Here is an 18,044-nt window from a genome sequence, read left to right on the forward strand (position 1 = left end):
CTTGCTGGGAGGGGGGGGGAGGTTGGTTTTTTTGGGGTGTCCGGGGGGGTTTTTTGGGGTTCAGGTGGATGTTTTTGGGGTTTCAGGCAGGTCCTGAGAGGGGGGGGCTAATAAATAGGGGGTGTCCCAAGATTTTTGGGGTGCAATGGGTGGGGCTGGGAAGGAGGTTTGGGGGGGTTGGGATGAGATTTGAGAGCTCCCTATCGCTTGGGGAGGGGGGGGAGGTTGTTTTTTTTTGGGGTGTCCGGGGGGTTTTTTGGGGTTCAGGGGGAGGTTTTTTGGGGTTCAGGCAGGTCCTGAGGGGGGGGGTCCAATAAATAGGGGGGTCCCAAGTTTTTTGAGGTGCAACGGGGAGGTTGAGAAGGGGGTTTGGGAGGGGATTTTGAGGGCTCCCTTCAGCTTGGGGAGGGGGGGGAGGTTGGTTTTTTTGGGGTGTCCGGGGGGTTTTTGGGGTTCAGGGGGAGGATTTTGGGGTTCAGGCGGATCCTGAGGGGGTGCTCCAATAAATAGGGGGGGGTCCCCAAGTTTTTTGGGGTGCAAGGGGGGGGGTTGAGAAGGGGGTTTGGGGTGGGATTGGAGGTCTCCGTATGGCTTGGGGGGGGGGGGGAGGTTGGTTTTTTTGGGGTGTCCAGGGGGGTTTTTTGGGGTTCAGGTGGATGTTTTTTGGGGTTTCAGGAGGGTCCTGAGGGGGGTTCCAATAAATAGGGGGGTCACAAGTTTTTTGGGGTGCAATGGGGGGGGGCTGGGAAGGGGGTTTGGGGGGGTTGGGGTGGGATTTGAGGGCTCCCTGCAGCTTGGGGAGGGGGGGGGAGGATGGTTTTTTTTGGGGTGTCCGGGGGGGTTTTTTGGGGTTCAGGGGGAGGTTTTTTGGGGTTCAGGTGGGTCCTGAGGGGGGGTCTAATAAATAGGGGGGGGGTCCTAGTTTTTTGGGGTGCAATGGGGGGGGTTGGGGAAGTGAGGCTTGGGGTGGAATTTGAGGGCTCCCTACGGCTTGGGGAGGGGGGGAGGTTGGTTTTTTTGGGGTGTCCGGGGGGGGTTTTTGGGGTTCAGGGGGATGTTTTTTGGGGTTCAGGCAGGTCCTGAGGGGGGGGGTCCAATAAATAGGGGGGTCCCAAGTTTTTGGGGTGCAATGGGGGGGGGTTGAGAAGGGGGTTTGGGAGGGGATTGGAGGTCTCCGTATGGCTTGGGGAGGAGGGGGGAGGTTGTTTTTTTGGGGTGTCCGGGGGGGTTTTTTTGGGGTTCAGGGGTGGGGGGGTTGGATTTTTGGGGTGTCCCCCCCCCACCTTGGTGATGCGGCGATAGGTCTCGGCGTGCGAGGGGCTCTCGAAGGGGGGGTGGCCGGCCAGCAGCTCGAAGCAGAGGACCCCGAGGCACCAGAGATCGACCTTCTCGTCGTGGGGCTGCCCCTCCACCATCTCGGGGGGCAGGTAATCCAGGGTCCCGCACAGCGTCCGACGCCTGGGGGGGGGGGGGGGGACCCCGAGACCCATAGCGGCCCCCCCAAGTGCCCCCGGCCCCATAGCTGCCCCATAGATCCCCCCCAGCCCCATAGCTGCCCCATAGATCCCCCCCAGCCCCATAGATCCCCCCCAGCCCCACAGATCCCATTGCACTGAGCTCCCCCCAGCCCCATAGATGCTCTTCAGCCCCATAGATCCCCCCCCAGCCCCATAGATCCCCCCCAAGCCCCATAGATCCCTCTCAGCCCCATAGATCCCAGTGCACTGAGCCCCCCCCAGCCCCATAGATGCCCCCCAGCCCCATAGATCCCCCCCCAGCCCCATAGATCCCAGTGCACTGAGCTCCCCCCAGCCCCATAGATGCTCTTCAGCCCCATAGATCCCTCTCAGCCCCATAGATCCCAGTGCACTGAGCTCCCCCCAGCCCCATAGATTCCTCTCAGCCCCATAGATCCCAGTGCATTGAGCACCCTCCAGCCCCATAGATCCCCCCCAGCCCCACAGATCCCAGTGCACTGAGCTCCCTCCAGCCCCATAGATCCCCCCCAGCCCCATAGATCCCATTGCACTGAGCTCCCCCCAGCCCCATAGATGCTCTTCAGCCCCATAGATCCCCCCCCAGCCCCATAGATCCCCCCCAAGCCCCATAGATCCCTCTCAGCCCCATAGATCCCATTGCACTGAGCTCCCCCCAGCCCCATAGATTCCTCTCAGCCCCATAGATCCCCCCAGCCCCATAGATCCCAGTGCACTGAGCTCCCCCCAGCCCCATAGATCCCCCCAGCCCCATAGATCCCCCCCAGCCCCATAGATCCCCCCCAAGCCCCATAGATCCCCCCCAGCCCCATAGATCCCCCCCAAGCCCCATAGATCCCCCCCAGCCCCATAGATCCCCCCCAAGCCCCATAGATGCCCCCCAGCCCCATAGATCCCCCCCAGCCCCATAGATTCCCCCCAGCCCCATAGATTCCCCCCAGGCCCATAGATCCCCCCCAGCCCCATAGATCCCTCTCAGCCCCATAGATCCCCCCCAGCCCCATAGATCCCTCTCAGCCCCATAGATCCCCCCCAGCCCCATAGATCCCCCCCAGCCCCATAGATCCCCCCCAAGCCCCATAGATCCCCCCCCAGCCCCATAGCTGCCCCATAGATCCCCCCCAGCCCCATAGATCCCCCCCAGCCCCACAGATCCCATTGCACTGAGCTCCCCCCAGCCCCATAGATGCTCTTCAGCCCCATAGATCCCCCCCCAGCCCCATAGATCCCCCCCAAGCCCCATAGATCCCTCTCAGCCCCATAGGTCCCATTGCACTGAGCTCCCCCCAGCCCCATAGATTCCTCTCAGCCCCATAGATCCCCCCCAGCCCCATAGATCCCAGTGCACTGAGCTCCCCCCAGCCCCATAGATCCCTCTCAGCCCCATAGATCCCAGTGCACTGAGCCCCCCCCAGCCCCATAGATGCCCCCCAGCCCCATAGATCCCCCCCCAGCCCCATAGATCCCAGTGCACTGAGCTCCACCCAGCCTCATAGATCCTCTCCAGCCCCATAGATCCCCCCCAGCCCCATAGATCCCATTGCACTGAGCTCCCCCCAGCCCCATAGATGCTCTTCAGCCCCATAGATCCCTCTCAGCCCCATAGATCCCAGTGCACTGAGCTCCCCCCAGCCCCATAGATGCTCTTCAGCCCCATAGATCCCACTCAGCCCCATAGATCCCAGTGCACTGAGCTCCACCCAGCCCCATAGATTCCTCTCAGCCCCATAGATCCCCCCCAGCCCCATAGATCCCAGTGCACTGAGCTCCCTCCAGCCCCACAGATCCCCCCCAGCCCCATAGCTGTCCCATAGCCCCCCCCAGCCCCATAGCTGCCCCATAGCCCCCCCCATAGCCCCATAGCTGCCCCATAGCCCCCCCCCAGCCCCATAGCTGCCCCATAGCTCCCCCCCAGCCCCATAGCTGCCCCATAGCTCCCCCCATAGCCCCATAGCCCCCCCATAGCCCCCCCCCATCTCACCTCAGCGAGGGGGCGTGCACGGACCAGCCGAAGTCGGCGATTTTCAGCTCCCCCTTGAAGCCGAGCAGCAGGTTCTCGGGTTTGATGTCGCGGTGAATGACTTTGCGCTCGTGGCAGTAGAGCAGGGCGTCCGCCAGCTCCTCCATCAGCTTCGGGGGGGGGACCCCAAAAAAAAAAAAAGGGGGGGGGGGGGGGGGGTCAGGGCACCCCAAAACCCACCCCCGGACCCCTAAAACCTCATAAGTCCCCTCCGCGTCCCTTCATGGAGCAGGGGGAGGCAGCTCTTCAAGCACTTCCAGGGGGAAAAAGGGGGCTCAGGGCACCCCAAAAGGGAGGGGGGACCCCAAAATCCCTCCCAGGGCCCCCCCAAAATCCTTTAGGGCCCTTCAAAATCCTTTAGGGCCCCCCAAAATCCTTTAGGGCCCCCCTAAAATCTCACAAGTCCCCTCCGCGGCCCCTCATGGAGCAGGGGGAGGCAGCTCTTCAAGCACTTCCAGGGGGAAAAAGGGGGCTCATGGCAACCCAAAAGGGAGGCGGGACCCCAAAATCCCCCCCAGGGTCCCCCCAAAATCCTTTAGGGCCCCCCAAAATCCTTTAGGGCCCCCCTAAAATCTCATAAGTCCCCTCCGCGGCCCCTCGTGGAGCAGGGGGAGGCAGCTCTTCAAGCACTTCCAGGGGGAAAAAGGGGGCTCAGGGCACCCCAAAAGGGAGGGGGGACCCCAAAATCCCTCCCAGGGTCCCCCCAAAATCCTTTAGGGCCCTTCAAAATCCTTTAGGGCCCCCCAAAATCCTTTAGGGCCCCCCTAAAATCTCATAAGTCCCCTCCGCGGCCCCTCATGGAGCAGGGGGAGGCAGCGCTTCAAGCACTTCCAGGGGGAAAAAGGGGGCTCAGGGCACCCCAAAAGGGAGGGGGGACCCCAAAATCCCTCCCAGGGTCCCCCTCAAAGCCAGGGGTCCCCCTCAAATCCTTTAGGCCCCCCCCCAAAACCCCTGAAGTCCCCCCTGCATTGCACAGGGGGTGCTCCATTTGGGGGGTTCAGGAGTTTGGGGGTGCCTGTTTTGGGGTTTGGGGTCCCATTTTTTGGGGTGTACAGGGGGGTTTGGGGGTTCAGGGGGTCGGGACACCCCATTTTTGGGGTTCAGGGCTTCAGGATATTCCATTTTTAGGGGTTCAGGAGGTTTTGGGGTTTAGGCTGCCTATCATAGCGCTTCAAAGTGGGGGGGGCAAGGTGTTTGGGTGCCTGTTTTGGGGTTTGGGGTCCCGTTTTTTGGGGTGTACAGGGGGGTTTTGGGGTTCAGGGGGGCCAGGACACCCCATTTTTGGGGTTCAGGGGGCTCGGGCTGTTCCATTTGTGGGGTTGGGGGGATTTTGGGGTTCAGGGTGGTGACTATTGTGCATCAAGGGGGGGGCAGGGTGTTTGGGTGCCTGTTTTGGGGTCCGGGGTCCCATTTTTTGGGGTGTACAGGGGGGTTTTGGGGTTCGGGGGGGTCAGGACACCGTATTCTTGGGGTTCAGAGGAGCTTGGGCTGTTCCATTTTCGGGGTTCAGGGGATTTTGGGGTTCAGTGTGCTGACTACGTTGCATTGGGGTGGGGGGGCAGAGTATTTGGGTGCCTGTTTTGGGGTCCGGGGTCCCCTTTTTTGGGGTGTACAGGGGGGTTTTGGGGTTCAGGGGGGTCAGGACACCCCATTTTTGGGGTTCAGGGGGCTCGGGCTGTTCCATTTTTGGGGTTGGGGGGATTTTGGAGTTCAGGGTGGTGACTATTTGGCACCAAGGTGGGGGGGCAAGGTGTTTGGGTGCCTGTTCTGGGGTCCGGGGTCCCATTTTTTGGGGTGTACAGCGGGGTTTTGGGGTTCAGGGGGGGGTCAGGACACCCCATTTTTGGGGTTCAGGGCTTCAGGGTATTTCAATTTTAGGGGTTCAGGAGGTTTTGGGGTTCAGGGTGCCTATCGTTGCGCTTCATGGTGGGGGGGCAAGGTGTTTGGGTGCCTCTTTTGGGGTTTGGGGTCCCATTTATTGGGGCGTACAGGGGGGTTTTGGGGTTCAGGGGGGCCAGGACACCCCATTTTTGGGGTTCGGGGGCTTGGGCTGTTCCATTTTTGGGGTTTGGGAGTTTTTGGGGTTCAGTGTGCTGACTACGTTGCATTGGGGTGGGGGGGCAGAGTGTTTGGGTGCCTGTTTTGGGGTCCGGGGTCCCCTTTTTTGGGGTGTACAGGGGGGTTTTGGGGTTCAGGGGGGTCAGGACACCCCATTTTTGGGGTTCAGGGGGCTCGGGCTGTTCCATTTTTGGGGTTGGGGGGATTTTGGAGTTCAGGGTGGTGACTACTTGGCACCAAGGTTGGGGGGCAAGGTGTTTGGGTGCCTCTTTTGGGGTCCGGGGTCCCATTTTTTGGGGTGTACAGGGGGGTTTTGGGGTTCAGGGGAGTCAGGACACCCCATTTTTGGGGTTCAGAGGGGCTTGGGCTGTTCCATTTTCGGGGTTCGGGGGATTTGGGGGTTCAGTGTGCTGACTACGTTGCATTGGGGTGGGGGGGCAGAGTATTTGGGTGCCTGTTTAGGGGTGCGGGGTCCCGTTTTTTGGGGTGTACAGGGGGGTTTTGGGGTTCAGGGGGGTCAGGACACCCCATTTTTGGGGTTCAGAGGGGCTTGGGCTGTTCCATTTTTGGCGTTGGGGGAATTTGGGTTCAGGGTGGTGACTATTGTTCACCAAGGCGGGGGGGGGGCAGGGTGTTTGGGTACCTGTTTTGGGGTGCGGGGTCCCGTTTTTTGGGGTGTACAGGGGGGTTTTGGGGTTCAGGGGCTTTTGGGGGGCCCACCGTGGCGGTGCGGGGCGCGTCGAGGCGGCGGCAGCGCTGCAGCTCCTTGTAGAGCTCCCCCCGCGGCGCAAACTCGAGGATGAGGAAGACGCGGCGCCGGTCGTGGAAATAATTGTAGAGCCGGAGGATATTGGGGTGTCTGGGGGTGGGGGGGGGGGTACAGGGGTGAGACCCCCCCCCTTCTGGGACCCCCCCCCAGTATCCCCAGTATAACCCCAGTATCCCCAGTATCACCTACTGGGGTCCAGGACACCCCCACCACTGTCACCCAAGGGGTTACTGGGACCCCCCCCCATCGCTCCCAGTTCCTCCCAGTAACTCCCAGTGCCTCCCAGTGCCCCCCAACTCCCTCCCAGGGCCCCCCAACTCCCTCCCAGTGTCTCCCAGTGCCCCCCAACTCCCTCCCAGTGCCCCCAACTCCCTCCCAGTCCCTCCCAGTGCCCCCCAACTCCCTCCCAGTGCCCCCCAACTCCCTCCCAGTGCCTCCCAGTGCCCCCAACTCCCTCCCAGTGCCCCCCAACTCCCTCCCAGTGCCCCCTAACTCCCTCCCAGTGCCCCCCAACTCCCTCCCAGTGCCTCCCAACTCCCTCCCAGTGCCTCCCAGTGCCCCCCAACTCCCTCCCAGTGCCCCCCAACTCCCTCCCAGTGCCCCCCAACTCCCTCCCAGTGCCCCCCAACTCCCTCCCAGTGCCCCCAGTACCTCAGGTGGGCCTGGATCTCGATCTCGCGCCGCAGCTGGTGCTCCACGCCCTCCTTCTCCACTTGGCTCTTGAAGAGCACCTTGAGGGCCACGAGGAAGCGGGACCCCCGCTCCCGGGCCAGGTACACGTTCCCGAACTTCCCCTTGCCCAGCGGCCGCCCCACCTCGAAATCCTCCAGCGAGAACGAGCGCCTGGGGGGGGGGGGCACACGGGGGGGTACGACCCCCCCATTGTCACCTCTGGGGTCCTGGACCCCCCTCTTGTCACCCTTGGGGTCCTGGACACCCCCCTTGTCACCCCTGGGGTCTCCTGGACCCCCCCCTTGTCACCCCTGGGGTCTCCTGGACACCCCCCCTTGTCACTCTAATTCATCAGGACCCCCCTAAATGTGACTCAAAGGGGCTTGGAGACCCCCCCCTTGTCACATCTGGGGTCCTGGACCCCCCTCTTGTCACCCTTGGGGTCCTGGACACCCCCCCTTGTCACCCCTGGGGTCTCCTGGACACCCCCCTTGTCACCCCTGGGGTCTCCTGGACACCCCCCCTTGTCACTCTAATTCATCAGGACCCCCCCAAATGTGACTCAAAGGGGCTTGGAGACCCCCCCCCTTGTCACATCTGGGGTCCTGGTCCCCCCTCTTGTCACCCTTGGGGTCCTGGACACCCCCCTTGTCACCCCTGGGGTCTCCTGGACACCCCCCCTTGTCACTCTAATTCATCAGGACCCCCCCAAATGTGACTCAAAGGGGCTTGGAGACCCCCCCCTTGTCACCCCTGGGGTCCTGGACCCCCCCCTTGTCACCCCTGGGGTCTCCTGGACACCCCCCTTGTCAGCCCTGGGGTCTCCTGGACACCCCCCTTGTCACCCCTGGGGTCTCCTGGACACCCCCCTTGTCAGCCCTGGGGTCCTGGACCCCCCCTTGTCACCCCTGGGGTCTCCTGGACACCCCCCCTTGTCACTCTAATTCATCAGGACCCCCCCAAATGTGACTCAAAGGGGCTTGGAGACCCCCCCCCTTGTCACATCTGGGGTCCTGGTCCCCCCTCTTGTCACCCTTGGGGTCCTGGACACCCCCCTTGTCACCCCTGGGGTCTCCTGGACACCCCCCTTGTCACCCCTGGGGTCTCCTGGACACCCCCCCTTGTCACTCTAATTCATCAGGACCCCCCTAAATGTGACTCAAAGGGGCTTGGAGACCCCCCCCTTGTCACATCTGGGGTCCTGGACCCCCCTCTTGTCACCCTTGGGGTCCTGGACACCCCCCTTGTCACCCCTGGGGTCCTGGACCCCCCCCTTGTCACCCCTGGGGTCTCCTGGACACCCCCCCTTGTCACTCTAGGTCATCAGGACCCCCCCAAATGTGACTCAAAGGGGCTTGGGGACCCCCCCTTGTCACCCTAAGTCATCAAGACCCCCCCTTGTCACCCTTGGGGTCACCAGGACCCCCCCCCTTGTCACCCTTGGGGTCACCAGGACCCCCCCCCCCTTGTCACCCCCGAGCTCTGGGACCCCCCCTTGTCACTCTAAGTCATCAGGACCCCCCCAAATGTGACTCAAAGGGGCTTGGGGACCCCCCCTTGTCCCCAAAGTCCCCAAGACCTCCCCCCTTGTCCCCAAAGTCCCCAGGACCCCCCCTTTTTGCCCCCCCCCCCAAACTCACGGCTGCAGGGGGGGGGCGGGGGGGCCGCAGAGCTCCAGGGGGACCCGGCCTGTGCCTGGGGGGGGGGGGGGGAGGTAAAAAAAGGGGGGGGGGCAGCACCCCAAAACCACCCTGGGGGGGTCAGAACCCCCCTATTTGCCCCCCCAACCCCTATTTGCCCCCCTCCCATCCCATTTTTACCCCCTGACCCCACGTTTGGGACCCCCCCACCCCCTCTTAACCCCCCAGTTTACCCCCCCACCCCCTTTTTAACCCCCCATTTTGCCCCCCACCCCCTTTTTACCCCCCATTTTACCCCCCCACCCCCTTTTAACCCCCCCAATTCACCCCCCACCCCCTTTTTACCCCCCATTTTGCCCCCCACCCCCTTTTTACCCCCCCACCCCCTTTTTACCCCCCCATTTTGCCCCCCACCCCCTTTTTACCCCCCCCAATTTGCCCCCCCCCACCTGGCAGGTTCCCAGCTCTCCCACCCCCTTTTGGGGGGGTCTCGGAATTGGGGGGGTCCTTACGGTGTCCCGGGGGGGGCAGCGCCCCACACTGTGAGGGGAATGAGGAGGGGGGGGAGTCTCTATAGGTGTCTCTATAGGTGACCCCCCCCCCCCCAAAAAATACCCCCCCACCCCCCCAAGAAATAGTGGGGGGGGGAACCTCAAAGACCCCCCCCCCCCCCCAACACACCTTGGGGTCCACGTTCTCCTTCTGAGACATCCTGGGGGGGGGGAAAAAAGGGTTAAGGGGGGGCCCTATATCCCTCTATACGCCCCCAGACCCCCCCTATACCCCCCCAAACACCCCCTATATCCCTCCATACCCCCCCAGACCCCCCCTATATCCCCTCAGACCCCCCCTATATCCCTCTATACCCCCCCTCAGGCCCTCCCTATATCCCTCTACACCCCGCCAAACCCCCTCTATACCCCCTCAGACCCCCCTATATCCCTCCATACCCCCCCAAACCCCTCAATATCCCTCTATACCGCCCCCAAACCCCTCTATACCCCCTCAGGCCCCCCCTATATCCCTCTATACCCCCACAAACCCCTCTATATCCCTCTATATCCCCCTATACCCCCCCCAAACCCCTCTATACCCCCTCAGGCCCCCCCTATATCCCTCTATGCCCACCCCAAACCCCTCTATATCCCTCTATATCCCCCTATACCCCCCCCAAACCCCTCTATGCCCCCTCAGGCCCCCCCTATATCCCTCTATACCCCCCCCAAACCCCTCTATACCCCCTCAGGCCCCCCCTATATCCCTCTATACCCCCACAAACCCCTCTATATCCCTCTATATCCCCCTATACCCCCCACAAACCCCTCTATACCCCCTCAGGCCCCCCCTATATCCCTCTATACCCCCCCAAACCCCTCTATACCCCCTCAGGCCCCCCCTATATCCCTCTGTACCCCCCCAAACCCCTCTATATCCCCCTATACCCCCCCCAAACCCCTCTATACCCCCTCAGGCCCCCCCTATATCCCTCTATACCCCCCCAAACCCCTCTATACCCCCTCAGGCCCCCCCTATATCCCTCTATACCCCCACAAACCCCTCTATATCCCTCTATACCCCCCCCAAACCCCTCTATACCCCCTCAGGCCCCCCCTATATCCCTCTATACCCCCCCAAACCCCTCTATATCCCTCTATATCCCCCTATACCCCCCCCAAACCCCTCTATACCCCCTCAGACCCCCCTATATCCCTCTATACCCCCCCAAACCCCTCTATACCCCCTCAGACCCCCCTATATCCCTCTATACCCCCCCAAACCCCTCTATACCCCCTCAGGCCCCCCCTATATCCCTCTATACCCCCCTCTATACCCCCCTCACCTTCCCCTCAGGCCTCGCTCCTCTCTCTCCGCCCCTCCCCCCCGCTCCCCGCGCCCGCGTTTCAAACCTCGGCCCCGCCCCCCCGCCTCGCGCTCCCATTGGTTCCGCCCGCTGGCCACGCCCCCCGCGCTCTCGCGAGAACGGGAGCGGCCGTTTGGGAGGGGGCGTGGCCTCCGCGCCTTATGAGGAGGGGGCGTGACCCACGGGGCTGAGGGGGCGTGGCTTAATTTCCTTATATGGAAGGGGCGTGATGACGGCGCTGATTGGCTGCGGCGCGAAAGGGGCGTGGCCTGAGCTCCTTATATGGAGGGGGCGTGGCCTGGCGAGCGGCGCGGGGACCCGGATGCACCAGTATGAACCAATAGAGCAGCGCCTCGCACCAGTAGGCACCAGTATGGACCAGTAGGACACCAGTATGGACCAGTAGGACACCAGTCGGAGCCAGCAGAGCACCAGTAGGTGCCAGTATGGACCAGTAGGCACCAGTATGGACCAGTAGGACACCAGTTGGAGCCAGCAGAGCACCAGTTTGCACCAGTATGGACCAGTAGGCACCAGTATGGACCAGTAGGACACCAGTTGGAGCCAGCAGAGCACCAGTAGGCGCCAGTATGGACCAGTAGGCACCAGTATGGACCAGTAGGATGCCAGTAGGGACCATCAAGGCAACACCTTGCACCAGTTTGCACCAGTATGAACCAGTAGGACACCAGTTGGAGCCAGTAGAGCACCAGTTTGCACCAGTATGGACCAGTAGGGCACCAGTTGGAGCCAGCAGAGCACCAGTAGGCACCAGTATGGACCAGTAGGGCACCAGTTTCCACCAGTAAGGAGGGGAAAGGCTCCAGTAGGCACCAGTTTGTACCAGTTTGGAGGAGCAGAACACCAGTTTGCACCCGGATGAACCAGTAGGGCACCAGTATGCACCAGTTCGCACCAGTAGGGAGGAGACAGGCACCAGTAAGCACCAGTATAGCAAGACTAGGCACCAGTTTACACCAGTATGAACCAGTAGGACACCAGTAGGGAGGAGAAAGGCTCCAGTAGGCACCAGTTTACACCAGTACAGGGGAGAGAGGCCCCAGTAGGCACCAGTTTGCACCAGTACAGGGGAGAGAGGCACCAGTAGGCACCAGTTTGCACCAGTACAGGGGAGAGAGGCCCCAGTAGGCACCAGTGTGCACCAGTACAGGGGAGAGAGGCACCAGTAGGCACCAGTTTGCACCAGTACAGGGGAGAGAGGCACCAGTAGGCACCAGTGTGCACCAGTACAGGGGAGAGAGGCACCAGTAGGCACCAGTTTATACCAGTACAGGGGAGAGAGGCACCAGTAGGCACCAGTGTGCACCAGTACAGGGGAGAGAGGCACCAGTAGGCACCAGTTTGCACCAGTACAGGGGAGAGAGGCACCAGTAGGCACCAGTGTGCACCAGTACAGGGGAGAGAGGCACCAGTAGGCACCAGTTTATACCAGTACAGGGGAGAGAGGCACCAGTAGGCACCAGTGTGCACCAGTACAGGGGAGAGAGGCACCAGTAGGCACCAGTTTGCACCAGTACAGGGGAGAGAGGCACCAGTAGGCACCAGTTTACACCAGTACAGGGGAGAGAGACACCAGTAGGACACCAGTTTGCACCAGTACAGGTGAGGAAGGCCCCAGCAGGCACCAGTGTGCACCAGTAGGACACCAGTTTGCACCAGTACGGGTGAGGAAGGCCCCCAGTAAGCACCAGTTTACACCAGTAAGGAGCCGCAGGCCCCCCTCGCACACTCACCGCGCGCTCACGTGACCACGGAACCCCCATTCACAACTCGGGGGCCTCCACCACGTGACCCCACGGCCGCTCCATTCAACCCCCTCTAAGGGGCGTGGCCTAAACCACGTGACACTAGCCCTTCCCACGCCCCATTGATGCACATGAACCACGTGACACCCCCCTCCCCACGTGACCGGGCGGGCAGCTATCAGAGCGAGCCGGAAAGGGCGGGCGTTGCGTTTCCCGCCCTTTCCCTCAGTGACGTAATCACGCACTCATCACGCTCTCCTCATCACGTGCTGCCCGCCCGGAAGCGGCCAGGTCAGGATATACCTCACTGACGATAATGGCGTCTCCCTCCTTTGGGGGGGTCACCCCGCCCCACCCCTTTCGTTATCACAGCGACCCCCCCAAAAACCCCCTTCACATCACCCCCACAGCCCCCCCCACCTGCCCCCCCAAATCCCACCCCGCTCCCCCCCTCCGTTTCCCCTTCGCTCCCCTTTTTACCCCCCGTTATCTCTACCCAGCGTGCCCCGCGGCGCTCATTTGCATACGGCCGCCTCCCCGCCGCGCGCCACGCTACGCAGGGCGGGAAGGTTTTGCGCGCCAAAACCCGCGGAGGCGGGAAAGGTTTGCGCGCCAAAACCCGCGGAGGCGGGAAAGGTTTTCGCGCCAAAATCTTTATTGAGGGAATTTGGGGGAAAAACGAGGGAATTTGGGAAAAATCCAAGGAAATTGGAAGAAAAAAAAGGGAAAAGGGGGGGGGGGCGGGGGGGTCCTCAGAGGCCTTTTCGCTTCCAGCAGAGCAGGGAGACGATGAGGAGCAGCTCGGAGAGGGCGGGGGGGAGGCTGGGGAGAGAGGAGGGGGGGGTCAGCGCACCAGTATGGACCAGTATGGACCAGTATGGACCAGTTTAGACCAGTAGGCACCAGCTTAGATGAGCCGGGGGGGGAGAAAGGCGCCCGGAGGCACCAGTTTCCACCAGTAGGGCACCAGTACAAGGGAAACAGGCACCAGTTCCCACCAGTATGAAGGAGACAGGCACCAGTAGGCACCAGTTTCCACCAGTACGGAGGAGACCGGCACCAGTAGGCACCAGTTTGCACCAGTAGAGAGGAGAAAGCCCCCAGTTTCCACCAGTGTGAAGCAGTAGGGTGCCAGTAGGCACCAGTTTGCACCAGTATGAAGGAGACCAGCCCCAGTTTCCACCAGTATGAACCAGTAGGGCCCCAGTAGGCACCAGTTTCCACCAGTATGGAGGAGACCGGCACCAGTTTCCACCAGTGTGAACCAGTAGGCACCAGTAGGCACCAGTTTCCACCAGTAGGGAGGAGACCAGCCCCAGTAGGCACCAGTGGGAACCAGTAGGGCACCAGTAGGCACCAGTTTCCACCAGTATGAAGGAGACCGGCACCAGCAGGCACCAGTTTCCACCAGTACGGAGGAGACAGGCACCAGTAGGCACCAGTTTCCACCAGTATGAAGGAGACCGGCACCAGTAGGCACCAGTTTCCACCAGTACGGAGGAGACAGGCACCAGTAGGCACCAGTTTCCACCAGTATGAAGGAGACCGGCACCAGTTTCCACCAGTGTGAACCAGTAGGGCCCCAGTAGGCACCAGTTTCCACCAGTACAGGGTAGAAAGGCACCAGTTTCCACCAGTTGGCAGGAGGAGAAAGGCTCCGGTTCCCCCCCAGCTCCCCCCAGGACGGGAGAAGAGGGGTCCCAGTGCCTCCCAGTCCCCTCCCAGTCCCCTCCCAGTCCCTCCCAGTGCCTCCCAGTCCCCTCCCAGTCCCCTCCCAGTGCCTCCCAGTCCCTCCCAGTCCCTCCCAGTCCTCCCAGTGGGTCACCTGCAGAGCCCCAGTTGCCAGCAGAAGGCGGGGAGCCCCCAGGCCTCGCTCCAGCCCAGGCTCAGGGTCAGCGCGGCCCCCGCGTGCGACACCAGCGCTGGGGGGGGGGGGGGGGTCAAGGGCACAACGAGGGGGGGGGGAACCCCGAGAGACCCCCCCGGGACACCCCCAGAACCCCCTGAACCCACAGACCCCCCCTAAAAAAATAGGGACCCCCCCAGTTTAGAGCCCCCCCCCCATTTTAGGGACCCCCCCAGGACCCCCTGAACCCACAGACCTCCCCCTAAAAAAATAGGGACCCCCCCAGTTTAGAGCCCCCCCCCATTTTAGGGACCCCCCCAGGACCCCCTGAACCCACAGACCTCCCCCTAAAAAAATAGGGACCCCCCCAGTTTAGAGCCCCCCCCCCATTTTAGGGACCCCCCATTTCACTCCCCCCCCATTTTACCCCCCCCATCCAACCCCCCCCTTTTTATCCCCCCCCCCCACTTTAGAGCCCCCCCCCCATTTTAGGGACCCCCCATTTCACTCCCCCCCCATTTTACCCCCCTCAATCCAACCCCCCCACTTTATCCCCCCCCATTTTAGCCCCCCCCAATTTTAGGGACCCCATTTCAAACCCCCTCACTTTAGAGCCCCCCCTTTTAGGCCCCCCCCATATCACTCCCCCCCCATTTTACCCCCCCCAATTCAACCCCCTCCACTTTACCCCCCCCATTTTAGCCCCCGCCCCTCATTTTAGGATCCCCCACCCCCCAATTTTAGGGGACCCCCCCCCCAAAGGATACAGAGCAGCCCCTGCCCCACGTGGAACATGGAGACCCCCCCGAAGAAGCCGACCAGCTCGACCCCCAGCAGCCCCAGGGCCCCCCCCAGCGCGCCCCACAACCTGGGGGGGGAGAGAGAAAGGGTGTGGGGGGGTCACTTATGGGGCAGAGAGACCCCCCCCCAAGGTGGGGGTTGGGGTGGGGGGACGGGGGGGGCACTCACAGCCGCTCAGTGTGGGCGAACTCCTCGGGGGTGAACTCGGGGGGCAGCGACGCTCGGACGTGGGGGGCCTGGGAAAACACGCGTGGGCATGAATGGGGGCGTGGGAACACGCATGTGAGCATGAATGGAGGCGTGGCAACACGCGTGTGAGCATGAATGGAGGCGTGGGAATACACGTGAGCATGAATGGAGGCGTGGGAACAAGTGTGGGTGTGAATGGAGGCGTGGGAAAACGCGTCTGAGGGTGAATGGAGGTGTGGGAACGTGTGTGTGTGTGAATGGAGGCGTGGGAACAGGCACGGGAATGAATGGAGGCGTGGGAACACACGCGGGCATGAATGGAGGCGTGGGAACACATGCGGGCATGAATGGAGGCGTGGGAACATGCATCTAAGGGTGAATGGAGGCATGGGAACATGTGTGTGGGCATGAATGGAGACGTGGGAACAGGCGTGAGCATGAATGGGGTCGTGGGAAAACACACATGAGCATGAATGGGGTTGTGGAAACACATTTGGGCATGAATGGAAGCGTGGGAACAGGTGTGGGTGTGAATGGAGGCATGGGAAAACACGCGTGAGCATGAATGGGGTTGTGGGAACACACGTGGGCATGAATGGAGGCGTGGGAACATGCATCTGAGAGTGAATGGAGGCGTAGGAACATGTGTCGGGGTATGAATGGAGGCGTGGGAACAGGTGTGAGCATGAATGGAGGCATGGGAACACGTGTGTGGTTGTGAATGGAAGCGTGGGAACAGGTGTGGGTGTGAATGGAAGCGTGGGAACACGTGTGGGCATGAACGGGGTCGTGCGAACACATGTGGGCATGAATGGAGGCGTGGGAACAGGTGTGGGCATCAATGGAGGCGTGGGAACACACGTGGGCATGAATGGAGGCGTGGGAACACGCGTGTGGGCATGAATGGAGGCGTGGGAACAGGTGTGGGCATGAACGGAGGCATGGGAACATGCATCTAAGGGTGAATGGAGGCGTGGGAACATGTGTGTAGGTATGAATGGAAACATGGGAACATGTGTGGGTGTGAACGGAGGCGTGAGAACAGGTGTGGGTGTGAATGGAGGCATGGGAACATGCGTCTGAGGGTGAATGGAAGCGTAGGAACATGTGTGTAGGTATGAATGCAGATGTGGGAACAGGCGTGAGCATGAATGGAGGTGAGGGAACACGTGTGTGGGCGTGAATGGAGGCGTGGGAACAGGTGTGGGCATGAATGGAAACGTGGGAACACGTGTGTGGGCATGAATGAAGGTGTGGGAACACATGTTTGGGTATGAATGGAAATGTGGGAACACACACATGACTGTGAATAAAGGCGTGTGGATGCATGGACATGAATGGAGGCATGGGAATACACATGTGGGCATGAATGGAGGCGTGGGAGCACGCGTGTGAGTGTAAATAAAGGCGTGTGGACGCATGGGAATGAATGGAAGTGTGGGAACACGTGTGGGCATGAATGGAGGCGTGAGAACATGCATGTGGGGATGAATGAAGGTCTGGGAACACAAGTGGGCGTGAATGGAGACGTGGGAACACACGTGTGGACATGAATGGAGGCGTGGGAACACGCGTGGGCACGACTGGAGGCCTGTGGACGTGTGTGGCCAGGGCTGAACACGCCTAAACACGCGTGTGATCAGGCACAGAGGGGACGCGGACCCCAGGAAACCCCCATGTAGGGGGGGAAGGGAGGCAGGTGGAGGGGTGGGGGTGGGAGGAGGGGGGAGAACACGCGTGAACACACGTGTGGTGGCGTGTTCCTCACCGTGGCCAGCGCCGCCTGCAGCAGCAGCACCAGATGCGCCGTCAGCACCAGGAACCGCGCGGGGATCAGGGCGGAGGGGGGGGCATCGCCTTTTTTGGGGGGGGGACACAGAGAAAAAAGGGGGTGTGGGGGGATGGGGGCTGTGAGGGGGGGTCCCTGACCCCCCCACCCCGCCCCTCCCCCACTCAGAGACACCACCAACCAGCCCCTCCCCCACTCTGACCCCCCCCCCCAATCCTGAGAGGCCCAAATCTACCCCTCCCCCACCCAAAGACCCCCCCAAAAAGACAACCTAGCCCCTCCCCCACCCTAGGAGACCCCTCCCCACACCTCGACCCCCTCAATCTCCCTCAAATCCCTCCTCCCCCCCCCCGAGAGGCCCAAACCTACCCCTCCCCCCACCAAGGACCCCCCCAAAAGACACCTCGCCCCTCCCCCACCCTAGGAGACCCCCCACACACACCTCGACCCCCTCAAATCCTCCTCCCCCCCCCCCGAGAGGCCCAAGGACCCCCCCAAAAAGACACCCCGCCCCTCCCCCACCCTAGGAGACCCCCCCCCGTGCCCCTCCCCGACCTCGACCCCCTCAAATCCTCCTCCCCCTCCCGAGAGGCCCAAACCTACCCCTCCACCCACCAAGGACCCCCCCAAAAAGACAACCTAGCCCCTCCCCCACCCTAGAGACCCTCCCCACACCTCGACCCCCTCAATCTCCCTCAAATCCCTCCTCCCCCCCCCGAGAGGCCCAAACCTACCCCTCCCCCACCAAGGACCCCCCCAAAAAGACACCTCGCCCCTCCCCCACCCTAGGAGACCCCCACACACACCTCGACCCCCTCAAATCCTCCTCCCCCCCCCCCGAGAGGCCCAAGGACCCCCCCAAAAAGACACCCCGCCCCTCCCCCACCCTAGGAGACCCCCCCCCGTGCCCCTCCCGACCTCGACCCCCTCAAATCCTCCTCCCCCTCCCCGAGAGGCCCAAACCTACCCTCCACCCACAAGGACCCCCAAAAAGACAACCTAGCCCCTCCCCCACCCTAGGAGACCCCCCCCAGTGCTCCTCCCCCCCCTCGACCCCCTCAATCCCCCTCAAATCCCTCCCCCCCCCCCAAAACTCCCTCCCAGGCTTCGCGCCAGCCGCTAGGCCTCACGTTGCCG

At 62.2% G+C, this 18,044-nt stretch overlaps 2 protein-coding genes and 1 non-coding gene across 3 annotated transcripts; all 3 read right to left on the reverse strand.

Moving 5' to 3' along the window:
* Positions 1-1,046: 1,046 nt before the first annotated feature.
* Positions 1,047-11,156, reverse strand: LOC138735282 (aurora kinase C-like). Its single transcript, XM_069883185.1, has 7 exons — positions 10,845-11,156; positions 9,337-9,367; positions 8,656-8,710; positions 6,995-7,186; positions 6,295-6,433; positions 3,478-3,626; positions 1,047-1,458 (listed from the first exon to the last, which is right to left on the reverse strand). The coding sequence occupies exons 1-7, from the start codon at positions 11,154-11,156 to the stop codon at positions 1,047-1,049; spliced, it is 1,290 nt and encodes a 429-aa protein (XP_069739286.1).
* A 1,303-nt stretch (positions 11,157-12,459) lies between these two features.
* Positions 12,460-12,596, reverse strand: LOC138735284 (U8 small nucleolar RNA). The gene has a single exon (XR_011339702.1). It is a non-coding gene; the product is annotated as a U8 small nucleolar RNA (small nucleolar RNA).
* A 353-nt stretch (positions 12,597-12,949) lies between these two features.
* TMEM107 (transmembrane protein 107) lies at positions 12,950-16,975 on the reverse strand (the record flags this gene model as incomplete). The annotated part of the gene is made up of 5 exons (XM_069883186.1): positions 12,950-13,104; positions 14,108-14,204; positions 14,896-14,996; positions 15,098-15,165; positions 16,887-16,975. Coding segments are annotated over 5 exons (425 nt in total), but the record flags the coding sequence as incomplete, so codon positions are not given.
* Positions 16,976-18,044: the final 1,069 nt, after the last annotated feature.

Source organism: Phaenicophaeus curvirostris, unplaced genomic scaffold (genome assembly GCF_032191515.1).
Source record: "Phaenicophaeus curvirostris isolate KB17595 unplaced genomic scaffold, BPBGC_Pcur_1.0 scaffold_669, whole genome shotgun sequence".
Classification (NCBI taxonomy): domain Eukaryota; kingdom Metazoa; phylum Chordata; class Aves; order Cuculiformes; family Cuculidae; genus Phaenicophaeus; species Phaenicophaeus curvirostris.

Bases quoted from the DNA above. Each gene is read 5' to 3' on its own strand.
- LOC138735282 (XM_069883185.1), bottom strand. From the start codon at position 11,156: ATGGTCCCTACTGGCATCCTACTGGTCCATACTGGTGCCTACTGGTCC. The intron at 3,627-6,294 runs GTGGGCCCCCCA...CCCCCCCCGAAG, and splicing joins ACGCGCCCCGCACCGCCACG to CTGATGGAGGAGCTGGCGGA. The intron at 1,459-3,477 runs GTGAGATGGGGG...CCCCCCCCCCAG, and splicing joins GTGCACGCCCCCTCGCTGAG to GCGTCGGACGCTGTGCGGGA.